This window comes from Panthera pardus, unplaced genomic scaffold (genome assembly GCF_024362965.1).
Source record: "Panthera pardus isolate Hobbes unplaced genomic scaffold, ASM2436296v1 HiC_scaffold_8, whole genome shotgun sequence".
Taxonomy (NCBI): Eukaryota; Metazoa; Chordata; class Mammalia; order Carnivora; family Felidae; genus Panthera; species Panthera pardus.
The window spans coordinates 88804038-88825975 of record NW_026527013.1 but is presented as its reverse complement, the minus strand read 5'-3'; the positions used below and the strand labels follow the sequence as shown (position 1 = coordinate 88825975).

Sequence of the window (21938 nt, the reverse complement as noted above, 5' to 3'; positions counted from 1 at the left end):
ATATCTTTCCAACTCAGTCTGTTGTGTATGTTATCAGTTTACGTGGCAGAACACATTTAGTAATGAATTATTTTTCAGTGGGATATCCCTACCTACTGCACTTTCTCGTATTTAAAATACGGTGCTTTGGGGCGCCTGGGTGGCTCAGTTGGTTGGGCGACCGACTTCGGCTCGGGTCACGATCTCGCGGTCCGTGAGTTCGAGCCTGATGGCTCTGTGCTGACAGCTCAGAGCCTGGAACCTGTTTCGGATTCTGTGTCTCCCTCTCTCTCTGACCTTCCCCATTCATGCTCTGTCTCTCTCTGTCTCTAAAACGAATAAACGTTAAAAAAATTTAAAAAAAAATAAATAAAATAAAATACGGTGCTTAGCCTAGATGATTTCTAAAGCCTCGCCAGACTCTATAGTTCTTTGATTTTGTTGTACAGTCAATATGTTCAAGCACCAAATGGTGCACCTTACACCCCAGGCTGTTCTCATAAATGGTAAATTACACGGATCTTCATGGGGAGGTTATATACGCTGACCGAAAGAACAGGTGAAACATCATGCAGTAAGCCCTCTGAATAGTCCTTTCAGATACTATTATTTATGTCTGTATGTTTATTACCATGCACATGTGTGTGTGTGTCCCTTCAAGACCCACCCTATAAGCTACAGTGTGGAAATACCCGTCACTTCAGTGAGTCTGGCTTGCAGCTTTTCGCCTCAAGCCTGTTTCACATTATTTTTGAATTCTGTTCATTTTTTGGAAGCATTGTCCATCAGCTAGCCCACTCTGGATTCCAGCTCTAGGTTAGGCCCGTTCTCATTTTTTGTTCTGCAGTATTTCCTTTTGTCCTTGCCAGGAATTCAGTTTGGATGGTCCTTTCACATAACTTGCCTGGGGGTCTAATTAATAGCCCTTTGCTTCGATTCCACTTGCATTGTCTACCTTGATATATGGTCCTATTTGGACAATTACTGCCTTTGAAGATTTGTGTTTTGAGGCCGATGACACTTTCCGTATTTATTGATCTCCACCGAGTTGTGGGTTTTTTTTGCTTACTTTCAACGTGTCACTTACAACCTGAATGAGAGATTTAGAGCCACGAGTTACAGATGTGCTTTTGCTTCACTTCCATCTGTTTTCCTGTCAGGAATTCCTAGGCAAGGATTTATACTGTTGCCTTGTAGCTTTTTTTTTTTTTTTTTTTTTTTAATTTAATGAGCTCTGATCTTACCTGGGGGGAGGGAGGGAACTGCTTACCATGCGTTGATTTACCTAATTTTAACCTGTTAAATCTTAGAAACTGAATTTTTTAGCATAGTGTCTTACCCAAGTCTTGCATTTCTAATAATGTTTACAAATTTTTGAAGTAGTTAGAAAAACATGTTCTCCATTTTGATTCTCCAATGGCAAATCAAAAACAGTCATCTTTAAACACTAGAATCCTTTTTAGAAAAAAAGAAAGTATTGGTGCCTTGAAAGCCTCTTCAGAATGGATCTCTTAAAAATCACTGTGCTTAATACCTGCCATACAAGTTTTTTTGTTTCTTTTTTCTTCTCCTCTCCCCTTTGTCTGAGATGTTTGAGTTTCTACAGTTTTGTTTCTTTTACTACTAAGGGATTTCAAGATTATTTGTAGATGAACTAAAATACTCCTTCTTTTTTTTTTATGTCTATTTATTTTTGAGAGAGAGAGAGCAGGGGAGGGGCAGAGAGTGGAGAAGACAGGATCTGAAGCAGGCTCAGTGCTGACAGCAGACAGCCCGACACAGGGCTCGAACTCATGAACCGTGAGATCATGCCCTGAGCCAAAGTCAGATGTTCAACTGGCTGAGCCACCCAGGTGCCCCAAAGTTTCCTTATTTTCTTATTTTGCCTTTTTTTCTTCGTGGTCATAAATGTATTACTATTATTTTTTTGCATCTCAACAAAACAGTTACATGAAATGTAGTTATAAGACATTGCAAAAGAAGATGAGGGCTGAAAAGGAAAGCAAAACGGCACAGTTCTCTCATTTGATTTGGTCTGCATAACTTCACCATCTTCCATTAGTTTACTTATTGTATAATGTCCTCATTTAAACTCTTGCTCTCAGTATAATATTGTATTTTAGTATATATGACATGCTTTCCTTGAGAGGCTCCTGGGCTCTTATTCCAGGTTTCACTTTTTGTTTCTATCACATCACGATCATAGTTTCCAGCTTCTAAATGGGCCATTCTGTGTTTGGAATGACCTTATCATTATTATTTACTTACACAGCCCCATACAGACCATCCGTATTAAGTTTACAAATAAAACTCGTCCCTAGAAATAACTGTGTGAAGACTGAGGCAGCACAGGGCAAAGTACATTGGACAATTGCTCTGAAATGTCAGTTGCTGTGGTCCTATCTCCAGGACTTCCTGGGGTGATGGGTCTTCAGGCGATTCGGAGGCATATCTCAACACAAGGCTGTTTGAGACCTGCAAGGGACAGCTGTTATCATAAATGACATATCAGGTAAAGAATATGAATGATGTATTGAAATACAACAGGCATTACATTGAAAACATGAAAGTATTAAATTGCCCTTATCTTCTTGAATGTGTAAAAAGGGTCAATTGCAAGCCTGTGTGTTGACCTCAGTGTGGCAGTTTCAGTTATGGAAAAACATGTTTATGGATTCACAATATTGTGGTATTTAGATTACACTTCAAAAGAAAAGAGGTAGTATTAACTGAAGCTTAAATCTCTGAGACTAAATGTCATTAGTGGCTAGAACTGGGGAGAAGCGTGCACAAAAGATGCATGGATGATAGCTTTGCAAGTGTTTCAGGAATTCGCATCCTCCTGCTGGCACAAAGGTGCAGAAGAGCATTAAGCAAAAGAACTAATTTTAAGCAAAGAAGAATTTATGAACTCCGACTCCAGCATCAAACCCTTGATTTTTTCTTTTTCTTCTTTAAGTGATTAAGAGTTGTTATTCTTCAGTGTTTGTTGATTTGAAAAAGCTAGTGACTTTCAACTTGAATTCATTAACATGGTTACAAATTTCTGAATGCTAATCCATATTTTAATAGAATACAACACGTTCCCAAATATCTTGGAGATTTCATTGATTACTAAAATCTTTAGGATTCAAGAGCATAGGAGCTGAAAACCGATTCTTACTTGGTCCAAGAGCTTCTGTTTCCCAAGATATAGGTGGGAATGACCATATTTATAAAGTGTGAAGAGATCCTCAAAGAGGATGATGTATACAGATAAAATCGTGTTTAGCAGATGAAGCCAGCATAGTGACCCAAAGGTCAAAAGACACACTCAATAAAAGTTCATGTGTGACAGTTTGTAGCTACTCCACATGTCTATGCAAGATTTATAAGGACTGGAGTCTGCTGGGACAGTAGAAGCAGAATGGAGTCACCATTAACCTGCCTTCTGACTGATCTACCCATTAGCAGCCTATGATTAGAAGATCATGGTATTTCATAATATGCAGCCATCACCTGACTCAGAGATAGTTTATTTTATAGCCGCTGAAAGATTGTAAATTGTGTTTTGTTTCATCTTCTGTCTTTTCTGTTTTCATTAATCCCTTTACACTTAAGAAATATCGCAAACATACAAGAAGCCACAGAGAATAAAAAAATAGGCACCCTCTGCATTCACCACCATGTGGTCTGGCTTGTTTACATTTAATTTCTTTGTTACTTTCATCCGCATCTTTGTGTAGAGAATGTCAAGGCTTTTGGCAATCTGACTACAAAGAAGCTGTGATAGAGTGGAGACACAGAAGTGACTGGTGACTAAAAGCTGCTGATTCTGACATCTCAATAATAAATCTATTGTGTTAGTGAGATGGCTGCGTTCTTTAGAACTTCACAGAAATAAGCAAGGAGGTGACAATTTAGTACAAAAGTGGTTACCTCCCTTTCAGCCCTCTTCTGTGCTTAAGGTTCTCAGGGGGGGATTTGGTGGATTTGCAAACAAATCCAGGCACTGAGAGCTGGTCAACAGTCAGTCAACTGACACTTCCCTACAGGAGAAATACAACCCCTCGTGAATTGAACTTTGCCATCCCAGGTCATGCTTCTGGATGTCTGTAAGAGTTACTATTCAGTCATTAAATGCTTATGATCCATTCCTGAGAACTATTATCCCAGAAATTATACTTGTTTCCCTGCTGACAGCAGGTGGCTTTCATCTTTGACCTGGATTTTTTTTGTTTGTTTGTTTTTTTTATCTTTTTATTCCTTGAGGGAGCATGGAAAGGCTGCTAGACGGATAGGCAAGCACATTTAAAGATTCTTTTGTTCAAAGGATTGCAATTTCCATTTGTCAGGTTAAAAAAATAGATATGCAGGCCACAGTGTAAGTTCCTTTCCTGTCCAACAAATTTGAGCCTAGTAGAATAAGTAGAATTTTTTCATGGTTTGTCTTAAACATGGGTGATAATTGCAAGGAGGGGGGGGGGGACACTTTGCAAATAGGCATTTATTGCTATTTTTATCTAATAAAATGCTTAAAAGGGAATGTGATTGCTGATTTTTATGATGAAGTAGTGATGTATACACCTGTTAAAGGAACGTTGTGGAGCAAATATTTGATATATCTGTTTATTCATTTAACAAAATAATTTGAGCAACTATGCTATGCCAGGGGAAAGCAATAAACCAGAGTCCTTAGCATTCAATTCATGATAGCTAATATTTTGAATCAGCACTGTTTTTAGTATTTATAGCTGACTCAAAATTGCAAATATAGGCAATGAAAAATTTTACAAATTATAAATATGTAAGAAGAATACATTAAAATGGAAAGATTTTCACTTAGAGCTTAGTACAAGGAGGAGTCTGCTACAATAAGACTATATGAAGACAGAACACATATGTGAATGTAAAAATATATAAATCAAGGTTGATGAGAAAGATGAGATATCTTACTTTTTATTTTTAATTTTTAAAAATGTATTCTAATATTTATTTTTGAGAGAGTGTGTGTGTTTGTACTGATAGGGGAGGGGCACAGAGAGAGGAAGATAGTCCGAAGCAGGCTCCGTGCTGTGGGTGCAAAGCCTATTGTGAGATCTGGGGCCGGAACTCAGAAACCGTGAGATCATGACCTGAGTCACAGTCGGACGCTCGACGAACTGAGCCACCCAGGCACCCCTATTTTTAAATTTTTTATAAAATCTCTTTCTTCCCAAATAATTCCAGGTAGCATTTCTCGCTGAGATCCTATGAAACGTTAACACAGAATTCATCCTTACTAAAAGGAAGCACCAGGGGTTTTTCCTATTCATATTAACATCTGGATTTATATTTATGAAATGATCTGAGGATATTAGCGGTAAAAATAAAGGCCGTGTCTAGATAAATCTGCCTTCACATCTGTAGCCATCGTTAATCATCCAATAGCCAGCTGAAATATTGGTTATGTTTCTTCTTGCACAATGATACTGCAACAATAGAAGCACCATATACAAAACATAAATTCAAAAGCAATTATAGACATGTTTGTATCTAGATGGTTATTATATAAAATATATTAGGTATTAATTTTCTTTCACTTCCTTGTAGTAACTCTCGATACTAAATAACATATTACTAAATGACATAAATACTTTGGCCTGGTATTAAAGCTTTCCTTGAATGTACTCCAATATCCTTTTATAACATTCTCTTCCACTATTTGAATTTATCCCAGTATTTGCCTAAACCAAATTTATCCTGGTTCTCCCTATGTGTGCCTTTTTTTTTTTAATGTTTACTTATTCTTGAGAGACAGAGAGAGAAAGAGACAGAGTGGTGGTGGGGGGGGGGGGGGGGAGAGGGTCAGAAGGAGAGGGAGACACAGAATCCGAAGCAGGCGCCAGACTCTGAGCTGTCAGCACAGAGCCTGATGTGGGGCTTGAACTCAGGAGCCATGAATTCATGACCTGAGCCAAAGTTGGACGCTCAACTGACTGAGCCACCCAGTCGCTCTGATCCATGCACGTTCTGAAGTGTCCCACCTGTTGTCCTTCCCCCTCTTTTCTAGCACCAAGAATATTTCCTGAACCAATCTCTGATCCCACTTATCATTTTAAGAACAATATTGAATCTAACTCTTCAGTGAGGCCTGTACTCATTTTTTTTTTTTTTTCTTACTACAGAGACCTTTCAGAGGAGACTTAAATTCTATGGCATTTATCTATACTTTCTAAGGGCACTTATCAATTTTATCTAGTATTTTTTGTTTCTCACTAATAATTGAACATGCTCTTATTAAACACCTGATAAGCAGGATATTAGTGACATATGTGCAGTGATGTAGGATGAAAGGAATAGGGAGTGCGTTTTCTGGAAAGAATGAAAAATTATGAGAAAATCAACTTAATGTTCTTTTGCTTTGTATTATCACCATGTGTCAGCAATTCTAAACAGTATCAGTGTCAAAATGCAACTGCCAGGAAGGTCTTTTGTTGGTCCAGTTTCCAAACAATCACCGTAGTTATCACTGAGTTTATATAATGTATCTGTCAGCACACACGCGAACTCAGTTACACATGCGTTCCAAGACTAAGTGCACATTGATTTGGATCATTTAAAATTTAAAACAGCGAGACATAGTGCAAACTCCGAGGTGCAATTTTTGTTCAAGTGCAAATTTTAGTTCATATATGAAATATTTTCTTGAATTTCAGTGTCTTTAAATTTCAATTTTTTTTACATCGTTGTAAGCCTAAAGAACAAATCAAGGAAGTAAAAATTATTGTTCATTTATACAGAGCTATTTCTGAAAAGTATTCAGTTGTGTAGCAGAGAGGGTTATAAAGTGGGATTCATTCACTCTGGGTGTCCCGGTGTGCCTCTGGTGTTAGGTGCTGAGGCTATAAGGATAGTTACGGTCTGTGGTCTCAGGGACCTCATTGCCTTCTCAGCTCTCCCACAGTTCTGTAGATTTCTGAGATTTGCTCTGTTACTAAGATTATATCACATGGAATTTGGATTTCCCCATCACCCAAGTTAGCACTCAAAGGGATCTCTGTCTTCCTTCCCCTTTCCTTTCTTCTTCCCCCTTTCTTCAAGAATAGCAACTATTTCTGTGACTTTGAATTCTCCTGTTTGGAGTAGTCATTGATACTTTTTTATAATTGCATTTAATTTTCAGAGATAACGAAGCAGAGGGAATACAGTTCCTAAATATTCAGAGTTAGTATTTGACAGTGAACTTTGTATTAAATTTGTAAGACATAGATTGCATGCAGGATAAGAATGTTTATATAATTTACATTTAAATGTAAATGCATTAATGGAAATCATGGCTGTGAAAGTAATTTTTGAAAGTTGAGTTTAAGTACTTAATATATTTATTTCATGAAACAGTCTCATCTTACTTATTGTAAACTTAGCAGATCTAGTCAAATAACAATTGTATTAATTTTGTATTCATATTTAGGGACATATTAAATTAAAAATAAGAAATAGATGTTTTAATGGTGAATTATTGAATTGCATTGCCCTATTTATTTTATTGAATTGATTTAAATGCTTATGTTTAGTAAGTGTCTAAAGAACATTTTTAATGAAATACTTAAGAGTTTAAAAAAAAAAGTATGGAAATACATCAGTTAGCATTTAAAACAAGATTGGTTTTATATGTATGTTTGTGTTGCCTTACTGTTTAATTAGTAGGGCACCAAAAGACTTTTGAAAGTCTACACCAAGGCATATTTCTAAAGATCATAATGATCTTACTCATATGTGTAATATACAAGTCAGTTCTAGTATTTATTGAACACAAGTTGTCTGGCCCTTTACTAAGCATTGTACACAAATTTTTCCATTTAATCATCAGAATAACCAATTTCAAGGCATTAATCGTATTTGTTCAGTGGAGACTTGGAGAATTACATAGCCTTTTGTAGGCCATGGGGCAACCGTTGACAGAGGTGAGATTTGATTCCAGGTCTCACTTATTTACTAGATTGCCTTGCCAGCTTCTACCTATCCAGGAGAGCTGAATTATATTCATTGAACCATGAGAAGAACATGTAATACTAAGAGACAAAACTGCCTTTTCCCTTGTTTCAAAGTTCAAAGCCCTAAATATGTAGGCTCCTTGTCTTTGTGAACAAAGACATTAACTAAATCTGTATCTCTATTATTTTCCTTTTCTTTTTTTTCCAGAATGATGTTGGCGGACAGCGCAGCCTGATAAACAAATGGACAACTTTTCTTAAAGCCAGATTGATTTGCTCAATTCCTGGAAATGATGGAGCTGATACTCATTTTGATGAGCTACGTAAGTCACATCCTCCTTTTTTTTCTTGAAAATGTCTTACTGCCTAATAAATTCAGCATTTATTTTACTTCAGCCCAGGACAGCTGGCAGGAGTGTTATTACTAAATTCATACAAAGAACATGGAGGTGTTCTAAGTCTCAGAGCATATTGTAATGAAGCAATTCCTCTTTTCGTAAGCGTTCTCAAAGTTATGAAGGAAACAAAGCCGCAGCAAGAGACACAAAGCTACTAGCAATGGTTCTATAGAATCCATCCATTCTCCATGTGGCGTTTTACTTTGGAAGGAGCAGCAGTGTATAGGTAGCAAGAACTTGGGTTCTTTATTCTGCGGGTGCCCTCTGCTGGAGAGCACAGGAGATGGGGAGAACTCGCTCCCGCTCACTTGTTAAGAAAAAGAATACTGAGAAAAGTGTTAGACGGATTATTCTTTCATTTCCCTTCTTTACTCGCCTCAGAGCTAATTCTAGAAGGGAAGTTTTCAGTTATATATAAAGTTAGCATCATCAAATCTTATCTTTTAAACTTGTTTTTGCCATGCAGTGTAAAAATGATTTGATCATTGAATGATTTTATCATACAACATATAAAGTATATATATTGTTGTTGTTTGAATGTTCATGGCTGATCTTTCATGTTGTATATAAGTATGCTCACATCCTAAAAAATCTTTTGAAGGATATTATTTACACATATTTTGGTATCAATACTGTGCAAGTGATTAGAAAATGCTGAGCAAGTTGTTACATAAGTAATGTTGCACAAGTAATTAACTTGTGTAGCCATTTTTATATTGTTAGCAAATAGATAATTAAATCACTAGTAAGTTGACACAGTTACAGGACAAGATTTTTTTTTTTTTACATTGGAGGGTAAAAATAACCTAGGTTTTTAATTTTTATTCTGTATGAAATCACATACTTCTGATTGGAAATAGTCATGGAGATTATCAAGCAAATCATCCCATTTATGGGTGATTGAAGTAAACATCTAAGAGGTTAGATATCCAGTTCAGTGTCGCATAGCTAGTGAGAAAACCAGTCTTTAACCTTTAATTTCTTGTCATAATGTAATGACTTTCACTGTTATTTTACAGTATTTTATATACTGCAGAGTCTCAGGAATACTGTATGCTGAAAGAAAAAGCAAACATGTAATACTGAAATATAAAAATATAATGAATCATTATTTCTTCCCATTAATAGAGGATATTTACTTACTCCCCACAAGAGATGAAAGAAATCCTGTAGTATATGGAGTCTTTACCACAACCAGGTAAGTTCAAAAAATGCTTGTAATTCTATAGAATTGTTATGTATATGTAAGAAAACACAGTTGTATGATTTTTTTGTCCCTTTTGTGTGAGAAAAAATACCCCATTTTTCATTTTATTTTTTCACTTAGTGTTTCTTAGAAATCTCTTAATATCAATACATAAAATGTCTCTTGGTTCTTTTTCTTCCAGCAGAGTATTCCTGTATCAACCACCACAATTTATTTAGCCTGTCTGCTATACATAGACGTTTCCATTATTTCTAGTGCTTTGGTGGTACGCGTAATGCTTCACTGACTAAGCTTGTATACATGTTGTTCTCTGTATGAGCAAGTATATCTGGGAGCTAAATTCCCAGACGAAAGTTACTGGGTGCAAAGGTGTGTGCATATACTAACCATAGTAAATAGGTCAAGCTGCGTGACGTAGAAGTAGTATTAAAGAAATACATGTCTTAGTCATTGGTTTGGCTGAAATCACGAGACGGGACTTCTGAAATGTCCTCCCATACTATCTTACGTGCGCTTCGCCATCACCCTACAAAGCTGGGAGTTTGGCTGTTATCACCATATCATTATTGCTCTACTAGCTTAAACAAAGGAAGTTCGTATGACTTGCCCAAAGAAGACGAGCCAGTTAGTAGTAAAGGTGGCACTAGAACTGAAGGTGTTTTCTTAATTTCCACCCCTGTGTTTTTGTCTTCTTTCTATATAATACTGTCCTGCACCTGTCTCTGAGACTCTGTGACTTCCTTCCTTAAAAGTTGCCCTAGCACCTATGAATCTTTCTCAAAAAATATAGGGACCTTACATAATTTTATTTGAATTTAATTTTGTTTAATTCAGCAACTTACCTTTGACCCTGGTACGCCTTTTACGATATTCCTGTTACATATTGCTGACTGCAATACCTTCTTTGAACTACTTTTTTACTTTTTCCACAGCTCTGCTATGAATATTTATATAGATATTAGTATTGGAAGTGTTGGTGGTGTTGGTAATAGAGAAATGGGCCTACTGCCTCCTTTTGAAAAAATTATTAAAATAGTTTGTAGGCACATTATCATTTCTTTTCTGTGAAAATTACCTTCACTTAGTTTGCCTTATACCAATAGTGTTCATCATATGTCAGAACACAAAATGCTCTTTGGCTAATTATGAGATATAGAATGTGAATATTTCAAATGAAAATAAAGAAGATACCCTAACAAGCTGCCATTCGGACTCCCATTTTTCTGCTCATTTGTATCTGGACTAAAAAGATGCAGGAAGAGCAAGTAAGTGTCTGGAGTCACTCAAGTTAAGTATCTCAGCCCTGGTTCTCTTGGCATCTTTCCATTCACAGAACTGTCTTTGAAGTCACTGTGTTTTCCACACACAAGGCATCGATATGTGCCAGGGAAATACAGCTCCGAGATAGTTATCTTTTTTCTCCTACCAAGTTTCTGCCCACCCAGAGTGCGAAGTTACAAGTCCACTCTTTGTTCTTGGTGTACTTAATTATTCTATTTTGAATGGCGCCCTGAGGACTGAGGTAACGTTGGGATGCATGGCACATCTTTTATCCAATCAGAAGATGTAGTGAATCTGCAACAATAGCAATACCACAAAGCATGATGCACCATCATTCCTTTAGAATATCCTAGGCGGATGATGTGATTTTATGGGGGCGTCACCTTCTTTCTTAGCAGCTAGTTTTCTTCCAGCTGCCTGTTTGCCATCAGCTCTGGATGTTTCCCATTAATGTCATTCCAAGAATATTAATGGTCGAGCTAGAGAATCTTTGGCTCATTTGTATAGTGCTGAGATGATATGTCTCTTAGCTCCTAGGGGGTGATCTCGTTTTTATGAATAGGAATCACCGAAAGTTTTAGATGCAGAGAAAATGTCTTTTATTTTCCAGAAATAAAACAAAAATGAAACATCTGATGACAGTGTTAACAATTTTCACCATTAATTTGCAAAAAATTGTGGAATCCTCATGGAGCTTCTCTGCTTCTTAATTATGTGTGCTCCAGTCTGTGTAATTAAGATAAATTTTAAGGGTCAGATAAGGTACATACATAAATTCAAGAAAAAATACAGAGATTAGGGAAGAAGCAAAAGAGAGTTTCAACATTTTTTAAATTAATAAAAATTGTATGAGGAAATTCTTAATAGTCAATATTTACGGCCATTTGCTCACTGTAAGAACACTTAAATAGAAGGGCATGTGGGTGACTTGGTTGGGCGTATCACTTTGTCATGATCTCACATGTTCATGGGTTCAAGAGCTGTGTTGGGGTTCGGATTCTGTGTCTCCCTCTCTCTCTGCCCCTCCCTGCTCACGCTCTGTCTCTCTCTCAAAATAAAATAAGCATTGAAAAAAAAAAAAGAAAACACAAAGGAGATATTTATTATTTACGTATCTAAAATGCTCCTCTTTAAAAAAGTAGGTGATGTAACTTTTTATTTTGGAAGTTCTTTGGGAGGCATCAGGCCGTAAAAACTTCAAATGAAATTCAAAAGCATGTCTATAAATATGATACTCTTTTCTGCATATTTCCTTCTATCCTCCAGTTTTCCTAGGGAACTCCTATGTATCTGTCAAGTGTCAGTGTAGGCGCCATCTACTCTGAAAACTCACCAGACAGCCTTGTGTTGGAGTTCCATTGCATGCTTGCTTAGCTTACTACAATCATCTGTAAGGTAACTGCTGTCACACTTTTTTCAGGCTTGCTTGCTTATAAGCTCCTTAAGGGCATATACACACATTTTGTCTGCAGCACCTATCAAATGGAATGTGCCGCATTACTTTGTCCACACACCTGGTTATAATATGTGCTCAATAAATGTGCATTGAGTGATGTACAATGAATGATTGGACCATTCTGCTTTTTTTCAGCTCCATCTTCAAAGGCTCCGCTGTTTGTGTGTACAGCATGGCTGACATCAGAGCAGTTTTTAATGGTCCATATGCTCATAAGGAAAGCGCAGACCATCGTTGGGTGCAGTACGATGGAAGAATTCCTTATCCCCGACCTGGCACTGTATGTATCCAACTTAAAAATCAAATTATTTTTATAAGCCCATATCCTCTTTCCAATTCTATTATAATAAACTATGCTCATTCACCACAGCAACATGTGCTGTGCTTTTGAAAATACCTATTATTTATTTACAGTCATATATTAGCATTTCCATCCTTCATTGGAACTTAACTTTTTTTTTTTCCCCTTTTGAGTAAGAGCTTTAGATACTACAGGAAACAATGATTATATCATAAGGATCAGGCTATGCTGAAAATATAGTGCCTATCCTCAATAAGTCTACAGAATCATCAAAATGATTCAATATGTAGAATGACAAATATTCCAAGTTAAATGAAAATGCCAAATAAATATTTATTTCCCACTTACAGCTCTGTATATAGGTAGAGTCTTTGGGTCCTTGTTTCTACTTTAAAAGACAACATCAATTCCAATAGTTCATGTATTTCTTTATTATGTTGCATCTGTTAAAAAAAAAAAGACTTTGCAGTGTGAAATCTGTATTTGCATTATAAATGGCAAGTTTTTGTTTTGTTTTGTTGATGTGATTAAAACAGTTTAAGTTATTTAAATATTTTAAGGTTGGTTAATTAATAAAATATAAAGAAATACATGCTCTTTTTTCCACTTAAGATTCAATATGAATATTTCTACCAGGAGCTCTAAAGCATTCCTCACAATCTCTGAGAAAAAGTATTGACTTAATCCAACCAATTCTACTGAATTTTGTCTTTTCATATGTTTGTCCTTAAACAGGAAACAGTTGGTAACCAGGCTTTTTCAGGCTTTCTCTTTTCATCTTCCTGTTACATAACCTAATTAAATTTAGGAAACACACTTTAGAACTGTGACTATTTTCCCTTTCGTAATTCCTCAATAGAAATATGTTTCAAATATGTTTTCTGGACTGATTATAAGGTTATCACACTTCGATGGAAAAATTATTTTGCAAATAATGTGATTTCCAGGATTCAGATTTTTAATTTTCTTTGAACATCAAAATTATACTTGTCTTATTAATTTCACAGTAACGTAAGGTGTAAGTTACAGTGTGCGGATAATATTCTGAAGGTTTTACAAATCTTAACTTCATAAGGATTCTAAGAAGCAAGTGCTGTTGTTATTAATGCCATTTTACAGCCACTCATTTTATGCTACTCAGCATCAGGCACACAGAGGTGCAGTAACTTCCCCAAGGTCACAAAAGCGACTGAGTAGTGCACCTGAGTTTTAAATTCAGACACTCTGGCAGCAGAGTCCAGGCTCTTAGAATTTGTACTATGATACTATATTAAAATTTTTTTTTGTCTCAAATTATATTTATTTTTCTTCTTCTGTAGAATATCTTTTACTGCATATATATAGTATATATGTATATACTGAACATATAATAATATGTTTATGATAGACTACATTTATTAAGTATATATGTAGTGGATATATATGTAATGAATCTATGTAGAATTTCAACTGCTGTTATATATATTTGGGGCCTTTTGTGAGGAGGACAGTTAAAATTCAGAGGGGATTTCTAGCTGGGGAAATTCCACCATCCTAGGATGATGGGGTTAAGTATCATGGACTATCACATTCTCAGCCGTTTCTACATGAGTTTGTTTGTTTGCTTATTGAGAGAGAGAGAGAGAGAGCAGACATGCACTCGAGGGAGGGGCAGAGGAAGAAGGAGAGAGAGAATCTTAAGCAGGTTCCATGGCCAACTCAGAGCCTGATGTGGAGCTCAATCTCACAAAACGTGAGGTCATTACCTGAACTGAGATCAAGAGTTGGACTCTTAACCAGCTGAGCCACGCGGGTGTCCCTCTTTTTAACAATAGAAAAGGAAAAATAGTAGCAGGCATAAGAAAGTGCCATTTAACTGAGTTATTCCTTTATGCTTACTCAACGTCAGTGTTCCTCAGGAAATTCCTATGCTTTTTAAAATATGTGAACATATTGACATCTGTAGCAAAGCTTTGAGAATTACACCTTATAACTACAGACAGTCCCCAACTTAAGTAGTTTTGACTTCTGATTTTTTTGACTTTCTGATGGTGAGAAAAGGATCCACATTCAGTAGAAACTATACTTAGAATTTTGAATTTTGACCTTTTCCTGGGCTTGCCAGATGCAGTACGAGGGGCTCGTGAAGCTGAGCCTGGCAAAAAGTCGCAGCTTCTGGTAGGCCACATTATCAAAAGGGTAGACAAAAATACACTTGAAATCATCTGTTTTTCACTTTAGTACAGTTTTGAATAAAGTACATGAGATACTCAATGCTTCTTTATAAAATAGGCTTTGTGTTATGTTAGAGGAGTTTGCCCAACCGTAGACGAATTCAAGTGTTCTTAGCACATTGAAGTTCAGCTAGGTTAAGGTATGATGTTGAGTAGGTTAGGTGTAATAAATGCACTTTTGCCTTATGATATTTTCAACTTACAATGGGTTTATGGGGGCACAATCCCATTGTAAGTCGAGGAAGATCTATAAACTCACTCACGGCCCGAAATTGGGCCAGTATTGGTGAAGGAGATGGAAAGAGGCTCCAGAAAGACTCCAGCAGAACAACATTCTCATTGATCAGGAAGTTTATCTCCTTGTTATAGAATTTAGAGATGCAAAAACGACTATCGTTGGGGTGTCTGAGTGGCTTAGTTGGTTAAGCTTCCAACTTCAGTTCAGGTCATGATCTCACAGGCAGTGAGTTCGAGCCCACATGGGGCTCTGTGCTGACAGCTCAAAGCGCGGAGCCTGCTGCAGATTCTGTGTCTCCCTCTCTCTCTCCTCTTCCCCCACTTGCGCTCTGTCTCTCTCTCAAAAATAAATAAACATTAAACAAAAAAAAGCAACTCTCATAATTATTGGGAGAAGCTGTTTATTTTGCGTTACACTTTTGGTTACAAGTGGGTTTCTTTCTCCTTGGTCTGAAGTGGGTAAGACTGGGATCAAACTTAGCTCTACTTGACTCCAAATCAAATGCCGTTAACCTCCACAGCACTCTACCTTCAATGAGATCAAAGCGAATAACCAAACTGAACCCCACACTGTTTCCCCCGGGGCTGATCTGCTCCCTGCACAAATAATAATGCCGTTTTGCAACCTTACTGCGCTTGTCATTTCTTTTCTTGTAATTCTGGGGACACATCTTTGACTTTAATAAAAGCACTGCTGAATAATTTGCTGGCTACGAAACGTCAGAATCTTTCCTAAAAGCCACTTTATGCTTAAACCTTTTAAAATAGATTATTTGAAAAACCTCCTTTGCGTTTACGTTTCCTCATGTTGTTATCCAGATTGCTTCTAAAGTTGTGCTCCCAGCAGGGCCTTCTGCTGACATTATCACTGAGAGAAATAAACACGAAGACTCTCAGGGTGCCACAGCGACTTTAATTTTCTAGTTTTTGACAGAATCCTGTGCTTCCTGTGACAAAAAGTCAAACCTAAACTCCTGGCCTTACTACGATATCATTACTCTCTACAATGTCAATAAGCCTGGAAACTCGTGAATGACAAGGACACTGTCACAGAATCCCTTCACTTCAAGGGATTCGCCTGCCCTCTGGTGTCCAAACTGAATGAATCTCTGAACAAACTGTATTTTGTTCGGCTGGACTTTTTCAACCGTTATTGAACCTTAGGCCTTGAGAATAAGAAGTTGCAAATGAAATAAAATATGGCAGAATCCACAATATAGCAGGTAGTAGGGGTCAAAAATGGAAACCAAACTGAGGTCAGGCCAACAGTAGCAGGCTGCTCGAAACCTCAGAATTGGAGGAAGATTTTTAAAGCCAGATTTCATTTTTGATATTTGACTTATTATTAAAAGATTTACTTGGTAGTTTTATTCTGTGTTGATAAGGAAATTTATGATGTATGCCTAAGTGTCAAGTGTTGATAAATGTTTACTTGACAGGGAGTTTCAGTTTTTAAACCATTCTCTTATCAAAAAGGTGAGAAGGTGCTTTAAAAATTGCTTCTTGTGGTAAGAACACTTAAGGTGAGATCTATGCTTTTAACATAATTCTAAGTTTATGAATACAGTATTGCCTGTAGATAATGTTGTGAAAAAGATCTCTAGAACTTCTTCACGTTGAATACCTGAAATTGTATACCATTAATTACTGACTTCTTACATTCCACTCCCCTTAGCCCCTGGTAACCACAGTTTTATCTTTGGCTTTCATGAGTTTGAATATGTATATAAATGGGAGTATGTAGTTTTTTTTAAATTTTTTTCAAAGTTTATTCATTTTTGAGAGACAGAGACAGAGCACAAGTGGGGCAGGGACAGAGAGAGAGGGAGACACAGAATCTGAAGAGGCTCCAGGCTCTGAGCTGTCAGCACAGAGCCCAGTGCGGGGCTCAAACTCACGGACTGAGAGATCATGATCTGAGCTGAAGATGGATGCCTAACCGACTGAGCCACTCAGGGTCCCCATGTAGTTTTGACCTTCTGTGACTAACTTACTACACTTAGCGTAATGTCTTCTTTGTTCATCTACATGGGCACCTGTTGAAGGATATCCTTTTTTTTTTTTTTAAGACTGAATAGTATTCCATTGTGTGTATATATCACTTTTTTCTTTTTCTTTTTTTTTTTTTTTTTACCCATTCATCAGGTGATGGACATCTAGACTGTTTCCACCTACAATATAAATAATAGAACTAGCATATGATCTCACTTCTGGGTATTTATCCAAAAGAATTGAAATCAGGATCTTGAAAAGAGATTAGCACTCCCATGTTCATTGCAGCCCTATCACCATAGCCAAAATGTGGAAAGGACTTGTTTTTGAAGTTCAAATATTTAAGAAATGTCTGTTTCACTATTCTCAAATCATTTTGGTGCAGTTTTTGACTATTTCTAAACCTCTAATGATGAAAAAAATTCATTTTTAGATTCCATTTTCCCCGAAATACTGCTTTTGCTGTTAAATGTTTTAGCTTTACTTTCAAAGGTTGAAACCTACACTTGAATTTCCCAACTAAGTTTCCATTTTATGGTGAGGAGCAAAATGAAGTGGTTATAGGCCCTCTTCTAATTCCATTACTACAGGTACACTGAAGTCACATGCAATATCACATCTACTAAACTAACCTCCTTGTACCCATTTATTGCCCCTCATATCCTGTAAAAACTTGACTAAAATTCTTAAATCTCAAAGAATCCCTGAATAAACATCTCTCCTTACCAATTCTATTTTAGGAATTTAGATCTTCAGAAAAATTTAAAATATCTTTTTCTTTTTATCCATATATCAACCAGCCATTTAATTTAACGGACCTGCTACAAAACATTAACATTGTTTTAATGTTAAGTGATTTTTCAGCTACCACCACCAAATGTAAAATAATTAGTTCTCTCTTTCTATAACATTTCAAATCTTTGCCTAACAAGAAGCCCCACCGTGTACAACTCATACAGCCTTTTCTCTAGAGTAAATCAAAGGTAAGGGCTTTCTTTTCCATGGGGCCAATATTCTCTTTATGCCAAGCAACTTACTATGTTCAATGAGCTTTTCCTTTTTCTCATATAGAACTCCTCTAAAGGAAAGGAAACCTTGGGGCGCCTGGGTGGCTCAGTTGGTTGAGCATCTGACTTCTGCTTAGGTCATGATCTAGTGGTTCATGGGTTTGAGCCCTGCTTCGGGCTCTGTGCTGACATCTCAGAGCCTGGAGCCTGCTTCAAATTCTGTGTCCCTCCCTCCCCGCCATCTGCCTGTCCCCCGCTCATGCTCTGTCTCTCTGTCTCTCAAAAATAAATAAACATTAAAAAAAAGGAAACTTTAAAAAAGACAGAGCTACAGCTATATGTTTTGTTAAATGTCCAGCACAATTAAGTTTAGCTTAAACTATTTAATTTTGAAAGTAAATGATAAAAAATTGTTGGTTTAATTGTTGTCTATAAAGTGCTACCCAGTTATAGTAGACAGAATCCAACCTTTGTGCAAGCAGGGGAGCATACTATGACATTTTTTAATTCAGAGGTTAAAGTTCATTTGCCAATTGTAAATAAAATTTTGAATGGATATTTGCAACTGGTACATGCATTTCTTCAAATGCTAGAAGACATATCGCTATATTAGACACTGAACAATAAAGAGGAAACTTGAGTTGTTGTTGTTTTACCTTTTAAGCATAGCAGGATATTCAAGATTCAAATATAACAAGAATAAAGCTGGGTTTTAGTTGCAAAAAAAGAAAAAGAAGAAAGAGACAAATGTACCCCCATATTTGTACCCCTGGCCTTTCTAGTTCTGATACTGAAGACAGAGTCTTTCCTCATCCACATTTAGAAACTGACTCACAGCTGAATAGGCAGGGGGATAGAATGGCACCTGTGAAATTACAATTATTTTTCGGGGCCCCTGGGTGGCTCAGTCGGTTAAGCCTCCGACTCTTGGTTTTGGCTCAGGTTATGATCTCACTGATTATGAGTTCGAGCCCTGCATCAGGTTCTGCTCAGATGGTGCAGAGCCTACATAGGATTCTCTTTCCCTCTCTGTCTGTCCCTCCCCTGCCCGCTCCCGCTCTCAAAATAAACAAATAAATTAAAAAAGAATAGTTACTAAAAGAAATTGCATGTATTTTTTTACTTTATAAATAAAAAAACTTCCTTTTTGTATTTAGGTTATTTTTCCCAGTTTGCTAAAAATGGAAGCCTGGTTCAGTCTTTCCTTGTGCCCTGTCTTCCCTCACATTAGTCAGTCCCATGATTTGTTTAAAAGGACAGTGCAACCTGTAGAAAACAGCCTGAAGCAGCAGGAGGAGAAAACTTTGAACAGCTGTCTGGTGCCTCGCCAAGGAGCAAAGCTCTCGCGTTGGATAAAAACCATTTTTCTCCTCTCATCCGTCGCTTCCCACTACACTACTAAAGGCCCTATACAAACACATAGATGTGCCAAGCACAACACGGTCACACCTAGCCAGCTGTGCAGCCGGCCCTGAGATTGCTGCTGTTGGGTCACCCTTTCCTTTCACGGCGTGCCTGGGCAGGTCTCTTCTGAAATACCCTTGTGCTGGTATTGTTTCCAGCAAGATACTCACATTTTAAAATTTTGGTAACAGCTCGCTCTCTCTCTCTCTCTCTCTCTCTTTTTCTTTCCGAAATTTTAAACTATCTTAAGACTTTTTCAACATGACAGGTAGAGAAACAGATAAGTTCCCTAACTTATTTCCTATAGGCCCTGGGGTAGTGGAAATCAGGCAAATGTCAGAAAGCTGGAGGCAGAAATAAATGGTCCTCTACCGTATAGTCAGAGGGGCTGTGTTAATATGTAGAAATTAAAAGGACATACATACGGAGAAAAATTCGCTAGATTTTTAATACCTGAGATGTAGCTAGAAACCTAGCTTCAAGAGGAACATTCTCTAGGGCTTGGGGAGGAAACGGATTGATATGATCATTTACTTCAGATGCACCATTTCCCCACACTTTCTCTCTTTCCTTTATAGGATTTTTCTTTCCTACTTTACTCTCCTACCTGCTCCGGTCGCTTGGCATCTCTAGTTGTTTTTAGATCTGTGTGCCTCACAGCTATATGATATCAAAGGGGAAATCTCACTGTTTTTAATGTGCTAAAATAACAATATTTGGTTCAAATGGTACTCTCTTCAACCTCAGGGAGTAACTCTACCAAATCACTTTCATTTGTGAAAGCAATGTGGAGACGAAGACCTCGGAGATCACACACAGCAACGTAACGGATAAAGATCTTATCCAAACACTGGCAGCATGCCAGAAGGAAAAGCTGCCATAGGGGGGAAAAATACATTTCCAAAGGTCATTTTATAATAGTCAACAGAAACCAGGTTTTCCTTCTCATCTTTTTTCTTTGATTTTATTACACTTAAACCTTTCCGTCAGAGGTGAGCAAAGAGGAAAAGCCTCACGTTTGCTTCTTGGCTAAATTGTTCCCATTTCATTCATCCATACTTTTCTCATATTAAAATTTCTAATTATTTGAAAATTTGATATCAAAGACTGGCTTGAATGTCATGATATTTCTTTTGAAAATTTGGCTACTTGCATAACTATAGTTGCAAAGGCAAAGGCAAAGAAAATCTTAAGCTGGAGGGCTGTTTCAAAAATGTGATGCAAGCAAAATCATGTTTTTGCTCTGATTTTAATGATAGGCCAACCAGATTTTACCGCAGGCAGTATAAGCTATAAGCCCACTATAGTCTCCTTTGGCGGGGCCTCCAACATGCAGCCTGTAATTGGGCAAGAGCTTTGTATCGTTTGAGCTCCACATCCATTTTGACTTGCAGCTTAATCTATTTAATATAGGGTTCCTTCCATTATCGACTTGAGAGATTCCACTTGTCTGAAGGCTAAGTGCTAGAAACAATGACTGAAGACATTCAGCTCTTTAGACCAACATCCAGTTAAGAATAAGCTAAGTAATTGCCAAATAGCTAATATTCTGCACCTCTTTGGTGCAGACCTGGGAAAAATAAAGAGATTTCAGGGAAAGATTAATTTTTTTAAGATCAGACATGCAAGGGGCGCCTGGGTGGCTCAGTCGGTTAAGTGGCCGACTTCGGCTCAGGTCATCATCTCTCGGTCCGTGAGTTCGAGCCCCGTGTCGGGCTCTGTGCTGACAGCTCAGAGCCTGGAGCCTGTTTCAGATTCTGTGTCTCCCTCTCTCTGACCCTCCGCTGTTCATGCTCTGTCTCTCCCTGTCTCAAAAATAAATAAGACGTTAAAGATCAGACATGCAAGAATTCTGTAAAAGATAGAAATATTCTTACATTACTAATGGAAAATCATTAACAAAATCTTTTAGTACAACTTCTTTGATATTTCTTCCAATTTAATGACCCATTATGATTTTATTCCTATAAAATTGGAGGTCAGGGTCATATGTTGTGGCTAACTTCAGTATCTTTAATTCCCTGAGAGTGATCCTCTGGAGGTTCAGGATTTGGGAAGCACAGTTTGAAGCCTTGACAAGATTCTAATTAGCGCCTGGTGTAAATGGCTCAGTTTTGTAGAGATTGTGTTTCCACCTTGTGTAAAAATTAAAACAGGGAAAAGTAGCACTTTCTTTAAGACTTTCTTCTGTATGTCTGCAACATAGAGCCAAAGTTTGCCATTCCAAAGGAATGTTAGCCCATGAAGAATTCAAATGTAATAGCAGCATTGTTCTGAGTTAGCTTTTTGAATTACAGTATATAGAAATCATAAAATAAATTTGATATGTGGAAAGTTAAATATTTGCCTGAAAAGATCAAATTATAAAGTAATTCTTTATATTCTTTGGATAAAGGCACATCACATTCATTCAACTTGTACTAGTTTGAACATTTGTGTCTTACCACCAGGGGGCAGGGTATGCTAACTATTGAATTAGTGAACACTAAAAGGCAAAGAAGAGACAAT

At 37.2% G+C, this 21938-nt stretch overlaps 1 protein-coding gene across 3 annotated transcripts in view; it reads left to right on the top strand.

Moving 5' to 3' along the window:
• Positions 1 to 21938, top strand: part of SEMA3D (semaphorin 3D) — a 198111-nt gene that overhangs the window by 145149 nt on the left and 31024 nt on the right. For all 3 annotated transcript variants that reach the window (XM_019443165.2, XM_019443166.2, XM_019443164.2), the window contains exons 9-11: positions 8143 to 8257; positions 9461 to 9530; positions 12412 to 12556. In XM_019443165.2, the coding sequence (XP_019298710.1) occupies positions 8143 to 8257; positions 9461 to 9530; positions 12412 to 12556 (330 nt within the window). The remainder of the gene's footprint in view (positions 1 to 8142; positions 8258 to 9460; positions 9531 to 12411; positions 12557 to 21938) is intronic.